This window comes from Amyelois transitella, chromosome 6 (genome assembly GCF_032362555.1).
Source record: "Amyelois transitella isolate CPQ chromosome 6, ilAmyTran1.1, whole genome shotgun sequence".
Classification (NCBI taxonomy): Eukaryota; Metazoa; Arthropoda; class Insecta; order Lepidoptera; family Pyralidae; genus Amyelois; species Amyelois transitella.
This window is the reverse complement of record NC_083509.1, coordinates 2,027,423-2,040,017: the sequence shown is the minus strand read 5'-3', so window position 1 is coordinate 2,040,017 and position 12,595 is coordinate 2,027,423. Positions and strand designations below refer to the sequence as shown.

Genomic DNA, 12,595 nt, shown 5'->3' with positions numbered 1-12,595 from the left:
AATCATTTGACTCTATATCACAAAAATCTAAAGTACGACCAAAAACAATAAATGCTAATTTGACTGACCTGCCGTTTGGTGCAAAAATAGCTGTGAAAGATGACTTAAAGACTGTACAAGACGACGGAAAACTATTAAAAACTCTGGTGAAATTGCAGGATGCACAGCCGACTACTACACAAAATAATAAACTGGCTCTTACAGGTGAGTGCTGTAAAGATTGGAGGTACAGCAAAAAAAACCGCTGGAATCTAATCATCTGAAATTAGTTATTTCCTCTACAGTTTTTGTTACAAAGTGTGACGTTTAATTATATCTTTAACTTATTTTTAACCGGAACTCACTAAAGAAGTTGTTTATCAGAAGTGTATGTAATTTCTCATTGTTTAATACTCCACCTGCAAAAGTCCATGTACATTATACTTCAGCAAACTTATCAGCAAATATAACTTCAATTGCATTTGGAATTTAACAAGTACTATTGAAATATTCTAACCAATTAAATACCGGACGAATTAAAAACGTCCTTAAACACATTTCAGGCCAAACATCAGACGAAGCCCTCAAGAAGTTACTCCAAAAGCAGACCAAGCCGAGCATGGTCTCCGAAGCAACTCAACCGCCCATGTCTCTCAGTACTGAGTATGGAAAGAGCAATGACGCGTTGCTAGCAGCATTACTGAAGGAGCAGGGGTTCGGCCCAACGACGGCAAGTTCTTTGGATGAGCAACTAAGACTATCCGTTAGTTCTGTCTTCTATACTATTTTAACACTTCATATTAATTTAATTTCTGATCTGAATATACACTTATAGGAAATTGAATTAACAAATTTGTGAACATTATTAATATCGTGTAGCTTATTGTTTCGATAGAAATCTATACTGTCTTATTTAGATGACTGTCCAAAAAGGTCTAGTGGAGTTTCCATTAAAAATGGGAGATTTATAACAATAGAATAAACGTAGTATGATGTAGTCACCATAATCATTTGCTACGTCACATTCACAAGAACCACCACTTGTGTCCCTATGGTATCATAAGAGCAAAGTATTTTTAAGCTGTTTGCCATTATAATTCAAAGCCTATGATCGTGTCAGAAAGGGACTAGGCACACGCAGGCGCTTTTTATAAATAAGTGAATATTCAGACCTCACACAATTCTTAATCAATTAACCAATTTCGATACATTTACAATATCTCAATTTGTGAATCCTGCCTAATAATAACCGCTAGCACTATAATATCAATCCTCGCTTTTACATTTTTTCGTTTACAACAATCATATCTGAACTTGAATCACCTTATCATCAACACTTTTGACCTAACTCTAACCTCGTAGGCATTACTGAACCAAGTGGTAGTCACGCCGAAGGCTAGACGGACGACGACTCCCCCACCGCCGCCACCACCAAGAAGACCGATTCTGGATGGCTTAGCCTGGCTCTGGCAACAGTGGAGGGAAACAGCACCTAGGCCTACCGCAGGCAGGCCTAACAGAAGGCCTACTCCGTCAGCTAGTCCTTCCGTGGCGTCATCAGCAGCGACAAGCAACAGAGTCAACTGGTTTGGCTCAGGACCCTTCGTCGGCAACGCTGATGAACAACCAACGTCGAACAGAGTGGGTTTCGCCTCACTTTTACTCAGGTTGTGTGATTGGGGCTGAGGTGAAGGACGATTTTAGATTGAAGGGATCGTGTTTCCTAACTGGGTGACATAATGTTAACTTGTTCCTAATTAATCTAAGTCCGACTGGTGTATATTTCGTTTTGTTTTGGGGGCTGGGGTTTGGGATTGTATATAGTTTGTACACAATATTCGCCAATAATACATTCAGCGATATAGAAGATTTGTTTTCTTTAATTACTTGCTTACTTTTTATTTGAAGAAGGTAAACGAAAAAAAAACTTACAAAAGGATTTTATATATATTTTTGGAACAAGCAAATACGCACATCTTCGTCATATATCGCTGTTTGTTAAATATTGACTTTAAGTTAAAAAGTGGTTTTAAAAAAGTTCAATGATTTTTTTATATAATTTTATATGCGTTTACAAGATTTTAGATAAATTTATTTATTACAAAATTGGCTTAGTTGGCTTGTAAATACACTATGTGCCACATTGCACCGTTATTAATAAATTATTGATTAATTAATGTTGCACTTTGTTTATAATAATTGTATCATTCATAGCGGAACATAAAAAATCAAATAAACATTAAAATAAATTTAGAATTAAAATCAATATTTACGTTTTATAATTAAGAACAACAATAACTATTGGTAAGTTATTATTGGTTTTTACTCGTTCATTATGAAAAAACCTATCTGCTTTTTAACAATTACCGTAATTTTACTAGTAGGCTGGTTATTAATATCAACGGTAGAACATTTTAGAACCAAAACATAAATAGATTAAAAAAATATATCATCGTATTGGTACATAGTTTTGTACTAAATCTTCAAAATGATGTTACAAATGTTCTCAATTTACAACATAATAATATGTCATACCTCTGGACATTGTTGAGTGAACTCATAATTTTGTAAATATTGGTGAGTAAAACTGTATAAATTACTTTAGTTACAATTTAACACATTTACATACTTTCTAGAATTATAATGCTTTTACCTTTTTCTTTGTATTACATTTCTTAGATAATTTAACAAGATGCATGAATTACTTACTTAGTTCTTTTTTAAAAGATAATCTGTACTTTAGAATAACAGTTATTGTATCAAGTACACTCAATTTGCTTTTTCTTAGGTTCTGTATATAAATAATTATATATTGTAAATATAGCACTTAAGCACCCTATGTTCTTATTCCACTTTGTCAACTAACAGTAAGGTATTTTTGTTTATTGTGACAATGAAGTAACTTTTCACTTTTACACACTTATGAGTTGTTAACCGCACATCTTGATGCACACGGCTTAAATACGACTTGAAATAATTAAAAAAGAAATTGATTAACTATATTGGAGTAAATTTTCGTTTTGTGAATTTAAGTTGTTAACTATATCAGCCTATCACATTTCTCAGCAATTAACGCACACAGCTATGATACGTGGTACATCAGGATAATTATAGAGTTGTGCTGGATTTTGCTAGATACCTCTGGAACCCCCCGGGGCTGTGACGTCACAACAGGCTCCTGGGAGGGGGCAGCTGGTATCAGCGGCCATTAATGTGACGAGAGCATTCTCGCAGTTCCTGGGAGCTGCCATCCAGGTAAATAACATACATTATAATTATGACACAAGCTGCTGAAGAAGTACATGTCAAAACTGATTTCATATCGTAAAGATTTGGTATTATTTATATTCAATACTTATAAGATAAGGCATTTGTCTTCCATCTCACCTGATGTTTACACTACAGCAGTATATTTGGTATATAGGAGTAATTAAATTGTCTTGTGACATTATATAATAAAAAAATGATGTTTATTTTTTGTTATATTAGTGGTTATTATTTAAGTGAACTATTATTTTTTGTTTTATTTCAGGCACGCTTGGACTTAAAATTAAGGATCTAATTATGCTTATCACAATAAATTTTCATGCTGATTAACAGCTTATTAATGTAATATTTGTATATCTCTGATTTAATGTCACTAACTCACAATTTAGAATATTTTTTTAAGTTATTTTTTAAAAGAAACATATTTTGATAATTATCAAAACACCGACATTTATATAAATTGAACATAATAATAATTGAAAACTCTTACATTAATATGACAACATTTTCGTTTAATTTTATCATGAACTTTTATAAATATGATGAAAATATACATCTTGTCGGCACCAAATTTGACAAAAATACATAATACCTTAAATATTAAATAATTATATTTCTAAAACAAAATATTATGATCGTCCATTGCGTTTCTTCCAAATACTTAAAGTAATGAGTTCCACAAAAAAAAAAATTGTTACATAAATCGCTCAATTTCTTTTTTTAAATTCCAGGGCGCAGCTCAGACGGTCCAAAGCGTGATCCGCGCTGGGCAGCGGGCGGCCACCGACGTTTATGTGAACGGCTCGGGCAACTCCGGGTGAAGACTGTTGAACTGAAAACTTTTCCGAAAGTGTCATAGTACGCACTGTGTGTTGCTAGTGCTCAAATGTAAATACTAGGCTTTGAGATGTACTGACTCGCAGATTTTTAGGGAATAATAAAACAGTTTATTAATTGTTTTCAATGTCATTTTCTTGTCCTTATGTCGAGCGCAATTCGTGAGAGAGACCTTCCCGCCTAACAATTTTCATTATTTTTCATTTATATGATTCCTAATTTATATCTATTTAGTTCTAGATAATGTCGTATCAATATATTCCCTACTAAGTCTGTGAGTTTTTCTAGTTAGTTACTTAATTTTTTCTAAAAATTTCTGTATAAAGTAGTTCTTTTTAAAATGTTCCTAAATAAATAGCTGTTGAACATTTTTAATTCCAATTATTTCTGTAAAATATAAAACTACATTGATTAATGTTTGGTCTGGCTTAGGGTTAAGAACATTGTGATGTTAGAACTGTCTTAGTATTTATTATAAAAATATTTAAAAAGTTCTTGTGTAATCACAACTTTTTGGTTCTTAGGAAAATCTATTATTTTCATACTTGTAAATATATGGATTTTCTTGTGCAAATGTGATGGACTATGCAAATTGCTATACCTAGCTTTGTTTTAAATCTATCATCATATAGATTTTAAACTGGTTTCGCCTTGTTTATTGGAACCTAACGTTACCATAATTTTACCCAACTGTGCACAAAATAACAATATTTGACTTTTATGTACCTGAAATGACTTGAATATAAGATTAATATATATATATATCTAAATAGGCACAATTTTTTTTTCTATTTGAAATGACGTAAGTTAATTTTATTTACTGTAATTAATTAATATATTGTTTAGGTAGTAAAATTTATATATATCACACTTTATAGGCATCTAGTGACATAATAACTACCATTTTAATATTTTATTTAAATGAAATTAAAGGATTATGCCCTGTTTTCATATACCGCGCAGTTGGGTTATTAAATAAGAATTTTATAACGCCTTGTCGAATGTTTTAGATTAAAATTTAGTTTTAAGCTCTATTCTACTTTAAGACTACATGTGCCATTTTAGCACGTGCATTGTACCTACTCGCTTCTCTCAACTTTTATTTATTTATTTATAGCAATTAAAAACTATTCCTTCAGGAACTATATAGTCAGGAAGTTCCGACAATTCAATATTTCTTAAACGAAGCTAATTTCAGCCTTGTAATTTTCAATACTTATCAAAAGTTATTTGTTGTCGCTAATTAATTATCGATTTATCTTAAAAACTATCTAATCGTTTTGGGAATTAAGGTGTGGTGAGCGATTATAGATAGCTTCAATCCGATGAATAAGGTAGGTGTTCCACCCTAAGAATACAGAACAAAACTAGAATAAGCGTTCGAGCAAATTCAAATGAGAAATTCTTGACTACCTAGCGTGATTCTTACTGGTTTCCTCTGTATAAATTAGATCAATGTTTATGCAAAATTTTAATCAATGCTTGTTGATAGTGTTTTGTTAAGAAATTGCATTTCGGTTTTTTAAGTGTAAAAATTGTATACCCAATTATTACCATTTATAAGATACCTTTGTAATGAAGTATTTCACAACCACCTCAGTATATACGACTGTTTGTTGCCATTAATAAATTAATTATCCTTTAAAATAAATAAAAGACATTATGATAGGCTTACAAACTTGGTATTCTTTTTTAGGCAGTGGGCTAGCAACCTGTCACTATTTGAATCTCAATTCTATTATTAAGCCAAATAGCTGAACGTGGCCATTCAGTCTTTTCGAGACTGTTGGCTCTGTCTACCACAAGGGATATAGATGTGACCCTATGTATGTATGTATAAATATCTCGGAAGTGATGGTTTCTAGTTTTGTTCTCTATTCTAAGGTTTCACCCGTAGGTTATGAGACGGGTAAACATTTAAAAGATAGGTAAGGGATTAGAAGGTAAGACTGTATTTAACGTATGTATATTTTGAACCCAGTTAGGAAATTCAAAGTTAACTCCGGAATGATTGGATTTGTTGAATTTATTAGATTTAATTATTTTTTGTATAGTTTCATTTATTGTTAAAAACTACAGAGCAATGAAGTGGGGTCTGTGTCAAAAATTGTAACATCACTGCCGCTTTTTAGCTTTTAAATGTAGTAAAAAGTAAATTTGAATGTTTTATACTACTTATTTGTACTAGAAAAACCACAGAGCCGGGAATGTCGCGCCGGTCTTTCTTGTGGCGTCGCATTCACTGTTCTGTGGAACAAAAGAATATTTAAGCAATTTAGGTAAACATTTCTGGGTGCTGTGAAATAAATGTAAGATTAAGCGCCTTATAAGCTTTTTATTTTTTTTATCGACATTTCTGATCCTACTGTTGGGCAAAGAAAATGGTTGAAAGAAGCTTTGGTCAGCAGAGGGATTAAAATTTTGATATCATAATACTTGTAAGTAATACGATTGAAATAATGATGCGAAATAAACTAATTTATAAATTAACACATTGTTTTATTCAATATGCCGTGTGATTCCCGGCACCAATACAAAAAAGAATAGGACCACTCCATCTCTTTCCCATGAATGTCGTAAAAGGCGACTAAGGGATAGGCTTACAAACTTGGGATCCTTTTTTAGGCGATGGGCTAGCAACCTGTCGCTATTTGAATCTCAATTCTATCATTTAGCCTAATAGCTGAACGTGGCCATTCAGTCATTTCAAAACTGTTGGCTCTGTCTACCCCGCAAGGGATATAGACGTGACCATATGTATGTATGTATTCAGATTATTTAAAGAAAATGGACTAGTAATTTTCCCTATTTCAATTTCATCATTTAGCCATACAGCTTTCTAATCTGTAACTTACTGCTTTTTCTACCCTGTTATGGATATAAACGGGATGTTTATACATACATACATAAAATCACGCCTCTTTCCCGGAGGGGTAGTCAGAGACTACCTCTTTCTACTTGCCACGATCTCTGCATACTTCCTTCTCTTCATCCACATTCATAACTTTCATGCAAGCTCGGCGGTTTCGGGTACTTTTGATCTGACCCTTTACCAGGACGTCCTTAATGGGATGTTTATGTTTGCATTTATTAATAACGCTAAACCTAATTATAGCATATATCATTGTTCAATACAGACATAGAACCTTAAGTATAAATAACTTTTTTTTTGTAATGGTCACTTGTAATTTAAGACACGCCTTCAACAGCCTGCTTACATTATAATAATAATAATAAAACAGGTTCTAGAATAAGCTCAGATGTCCTGATAACAATATTGGCACAACCTTGAGACTCGCGACATTCATTCGTATGATTGTATTTTTTTATGTATGTTTAAAAAAACCGGTGTCAGTATTTAGCTTTGACTTTGACTAAGGGCACAGCTTATTAATCAATCATTTGCATTACATTTTTATAAAGGCAAGGACTGATATTTAAGTAAAAGAAAAATTTCAAGAATGAAACATTAAAACCGCAACTTTGTGCATGTAAAGAGTTTATGATTGACACTAAATTGAGTAACCTTTAGGTAATTCAAGCTAAATATTTATTTTATAAGAAGAGTGCCATGTGGCATGTGCCTTTGCCGTGTGGTTCCCGGCACCAATACAAAAAAGAATAGGACCACTCCATCTCTTTTCCCATGGATGACGTAAAAGGCGACTAAGGGTTAGGCTTACAAACTTGGGATTATTTTTTTAGGCGATGGGCTAGCAACCTATCACTATTTGAATCTCAATTCTATCATTAAGCCAAATAGCTGAACGTGGCCTTCATTCAGTCTTTTCAAGACTGTTGGCTCTGTCTAACCCGCAAGGGATATAGACGTGACCATATGTATGTATGTATAAGAAGAGTGTGCTTCTTCTTTCTGACTTGAATGCCGATTACATCATCACCACTCTGCAGAGTTTATATAAGAATACAATACATAACAAAAAACAACAACAATATACATATGTATAACAAAAAAAAAATACGTCCAGTTATCCTAAAGATTAGTGAACATAAATACACATAAGTACAGAAAAACAGATAGGGCTTTTTTAAAATTCTTATCTTACTAAGTATCATACTTAAAACAACCAAAATATATCGATAAACAGCCATAGCCACGGGTAAAAGGTAAAAAGGTGTGACAACGTGAGGTAATTTATAACAAACAGTTCTTGAAATCAACGTGTATCATTAATCAAGATATAACTAGTTTGTCGATAACACTGTACATAGTACAATTTTGCGATTAGATATAAGGTAAGTGTGCAAATTTAATTAAAGTATTCATTAGGTTTTTGCTTCCAAATATCCGAAAAACAATAAAATTTAGTTCACTATATGATTGGATATATTGTATGAACAGACACGCTTTTCTAATGTGTTTTTATATGATGATTACGTAGCTGTTTGTTCCGTTAAGGTATTGATGTATATGATTGATAATCAAAAGTGATACAAATTTTCCAATAAAATTTCACTAACTTTGTGTCGAGTTCTAAGTCATTTATCGTTATTTTATCAATATTTTTGGACAATCATAATTAGTTAAAAAATATTAGAAACATGATTTTCCTTTTGTGTATGGTCAATAAAAGCTTGTAGCTTTTAATGTTACTAAGTGATTAATATTTTATTTGTCAGAAAGGTCAGAGTGACGAATAAATTACAATGACTAATTTGCTAGAATTATGTTTAAACTGGTATACACTGCATTCAGTTAGAAACAGGTGTACAATTATGCTAAGTCCATTTATTTTAGATATCTAAAAATTTTAAAATACTTAATTATCAGCTTTTGTTTTTTTTTTCAAATTATATCTTTCATAAAATTTTAGGTCTTTATTGTGACGTTTAGGTAATACGTCAGAGGTAAGAGTCATGAGAGACATTTTAAAAATCCATAGAAGCAACTAAAACCTTTATAAGCACTAGATTTAAGTTTTTAAGAGGGCGTCGATTTAGGCTATAGATACGAGGTTCAGCAAGTAGCTGCCAAAGGATAGCGAGCTGCTTAACTTCGTGAGTGCTGAAGAAGAGCATTATTCGCAGAGGTACGGGGCGCGCCGGTGCCGTGTGGTTTCCGGCACCAATACAAAAAAGAATAGGACCACTTTCTCATGGATGTCGTAAAAGGCGATTAAGGGATAGGCTTATAAAATTGTGATCCTTTTTTTTGGCGATGGGCTAGTAACCTGTTACTATTTGGATCTCAATACCATCATTAAGCCGAGTAGCTGAACGTGGCCATTCAGTCTTTTCGGGACTATCGGCTCTGTCTACCCCGTAAGGGATATAGACGTGACTATATGTATGTATGTATGTACGGGGCTCCTGGGCTGTGAAGAGGGTCGCAGGAGAGATCGCTGCGGCACGATGTCAAATGTTATTTAGGTACTCTTAATTATATAATGGAGCTAGTGTATATTAATTAATGTTGTATTATGTAAAAAGAGTTTCTGCTTAATCGGCTTCCTGTTACGCTTTCATATTTAAATTTATTAGGCAATCTTCTGAATGCTATGTTTTGTTAAAAATATCCTAACTTTTTCCTCTTATTGTATCTACTACTACTCATAGAAATCAAAAAATTATAAAACAATAGAAATGCCATATTAGAACGTCGTTAGTCGAATCGGTAAGGAGCCCAGTTAAAATTCAAATTCCACCTCGGCTATGTACCAATGATTTTTTTCAAAGTAATTTAGGTACATTAGTTTGAATACTAACCGATAGGTAGGTACTCTTATCGTGAGGGAAAACATCGCGAGATAGCTTGCACTTTCTGGTAGCTATAGGTATGTCATGTCAGCTGCATTTCTTAATGCATAGGTTTTGAAGTCAAAGGCTTATAAATTTGAAAATCTTCTTAAGGCGATCAATTGCATCTTGAAGCCACACAGCTAAGCGTAGCTCCTATTGACTCGTTTGAGATAAAAGCGTGATGTGTATGTAATGTAGTAGTAGTTATTTATTAGGTACATACGTCTATATCCCTTGCGGAGTAGACAGATCCAACAGTCTTGAAAAGACTGAATGCCCACGTTCAGCTATTTGGCTTAGTGATAGAATTGAGATTCAAATAGTGACAGGTTGCTAGCCCATCGCCTAAAAAAGAATCCCAAGTTTGTAAGCCTTAGTCGCCTTTTACGACATGGGAAAGAGATGGAGTGGTCCTATTTTTTTTTGTATTGGTGGCGGGAACCACACGGCGCTATTTATTATTATCTAGAAAGTTCTTAGCATTTTCCTTATAATGTCCCATTCATCTTTTGTATCAAAATATTTGCAACATCCAAAGAAGAATATAGCTACTTTACATATCAAAGCTACGTCGAAGCCAATTACTCTCGGCTTTAGGAAATCAAACTGCAAGGTCGGTGAAGTTCACCATTAAGGAGTAAAAGTCGACATTTTCCGCATTTCTTAAAACTCGTTGTACAAGTAGGTATCTACTATCTAAGGGCTTAACACAATGTGTTTTTATTATGTTGTAAGTGCGCGTGGAAAGTGGTGACCTGTTGTTATTGAAGTGCAAAGACTGTCTAAAGAAACTGATGGGTTTAGCTACCAGTGCCTTTATTTTGCGATCTACTGAGAGTTGGAATGTAAGTGCCTTAAAAAGTGGTATATATTTAACGGCTAACCCTAAATGATTTCCTGATTTGCCTTGTGACTTTATTTTATTTAAAGTATTTGGCTTTTGGCTGCAATGTAAATTTGGGCGATGGGTTAGCAACCTGTCACTATTTGAATCTCATTTCTATCATTAAGCCAAATAGCTGAACGTGGCCATTCAGTCTTTTCAAGACTGTTGGCTCTGTCTACCCCGCAAGGGATACAGACGTGACCATATGTATGTATGTAGTTATGTAAGTATGTAAATCATTATACTTATTCAGTTCAGACGTTTGTTTATTCCGTTTAATCTTACTAGAAGCCATATTTTGTTGAAATGGATGTTGGAGGCGACTAAAGGAAGAAAAACTAGAACATGAGCATTCAACATTTCAAACTTGACAAATCTTTTATTAATCAAGAAAAGTACCCTTTGTCTTTGTTGTATGAAGTCATCCGCTGAATTAATTTTTGTGTACTCTGATCGAAATTTTTAAATCCCGCAAACGGATTTTGATACGGTTTTCACCGTCATTTAGATAATATTAATTATTTCTATTTTGTGTAGAAGACTTTAAATGCAATGGATAAAGTATATATATATAATCACCTCTATATCCTGTGCGAGGTAGACAGAGCCAACAGCCTTGATAATGCTGATAGGCAAGCTGTTTAGCTATACAGCTGAACGTGGCATTTCAGTCTTTGCTCTGTCCATCCAGCAAGGGATATAGGTTTGATTATATGTATGTATTTAGAAATATAGAACAAATTTTCGAAGAACCTTAGTATTATACATTCTAAATTGAAAAATACTCTAGATCCGAGCTAAACTACCAAGCTTTACGGAATGACTAGTCTCGATACAGATGGCTGATATTAGACGCATCATTGAGGGTAATAATCCAGCAATAAAAATAATATATGCAGGCCCCGAGGCTAACGCCTGGTTCCAATTTTAGCCTCGAGTTAGGGAGATATTGATGGCGGCTAATTGCTTGTGGCTATTTGGATGTGATTAGAGGCAGACATGGGACACAGGAAAGACAGTATTTATCATTAAAACTTGGGTGCAAAGTCACAACTCCTTGGTTCAAATTGTGATGGCCTATTTTGACAGCCTCTGTGGCGCAGCGGTAGCACGTTTGTCTATCCCGGGTTCGAATCCCAGCCAGGGCATGATGTGAAAAGAACTTTTTCTGATTGGCCTGGGTCTTGGATGTTAGTCTATATAATCATTTATTATAAAATATAGTTTCGTTAAAATAAGTCTCGAACTTACTTCGAGGCTAACTCAATCAGTGTAATTTGTCCCGTATATATTTATTTATATTTATTTAAGTCCAAATTTCGAAGTATGCAGCTGAAATTAAGTCTAGAATACCTACGCTTTGCTAAGAAAAGAGATAACATGAGGATATCGAACTAAAACATCGGAGTAATAAGGAAAGTTTCTTAAACTTTGAACTGCACGTGGGTATTTATTTTAAATATCGCATTTTATCCAATGACGTAAAGATTGAGCTGATAATGATCCAGATCACCTTGGTAAATTGCAATGTATGATTGGACGCGCGAAAAACTCTTCCTCTGTTCAAAGTACCTAAATTTTTTGTACAATTAGTTTTACCAGGCAGCTTTTTCCTCAGAAAGTAAGTGTATTTATTTATTTATTTAACGAAAATAGCCAGCTTTCCTGCATAGTTATTGAATTGTGTATACATACATATGTATATACGTCACGTCTATATCCCTTGCGGGGTAGACAGAGCAAACAATCTTGATTAGACTAATAGGCCACGTTCGGTTGTTCGGGTTAAAGACAGAATTGAGATTCAAATAGTGACAGGTTACTAGCCCATCGCCTTAAAGAAGATTCCGAAGTTGAAATAGCCTA

At 33.6% G+C, this 12,595-nt stretch overlaps 1 protein-coding gene across 1 annotated transcript in view; it reads left to right on the top strand.

The window, feature by feature from the left end:
• LOC106134545 (mucin-2) overlaps positions 1 to 6,539 on the top strand; it is a 66,391-nt gene extending 59,852 nt beyond the window's left edge. The window contains exons 10-14 of the mRNA XM_060944690.1: positions 159 to 204; positions 543 to 742; positions 1,342 to 1,620; positions 3,115 to 3,234; positions 3,978 to 6,539. Coding sequence (XP_060800673.1) covers positions 159 to 204; positions 543 to 742; positions 1,342 to 1,620; positions 3,115 to 3,234; positions 3,978 to 4,067 — 735 coding nt within the window. The 3' untranslated portion in view covers positions 4,068 to 6,539. The remainder of the gene's footprint in view (positions 1 to 158; positions 205 to 542; positions 743 to 1,341; positions 1,621 to 3,114; positions 3,235 to 3,977) is intronic.
• Positions 6,540 to 12,595: the final 6,056 nt, after the last annotated feature.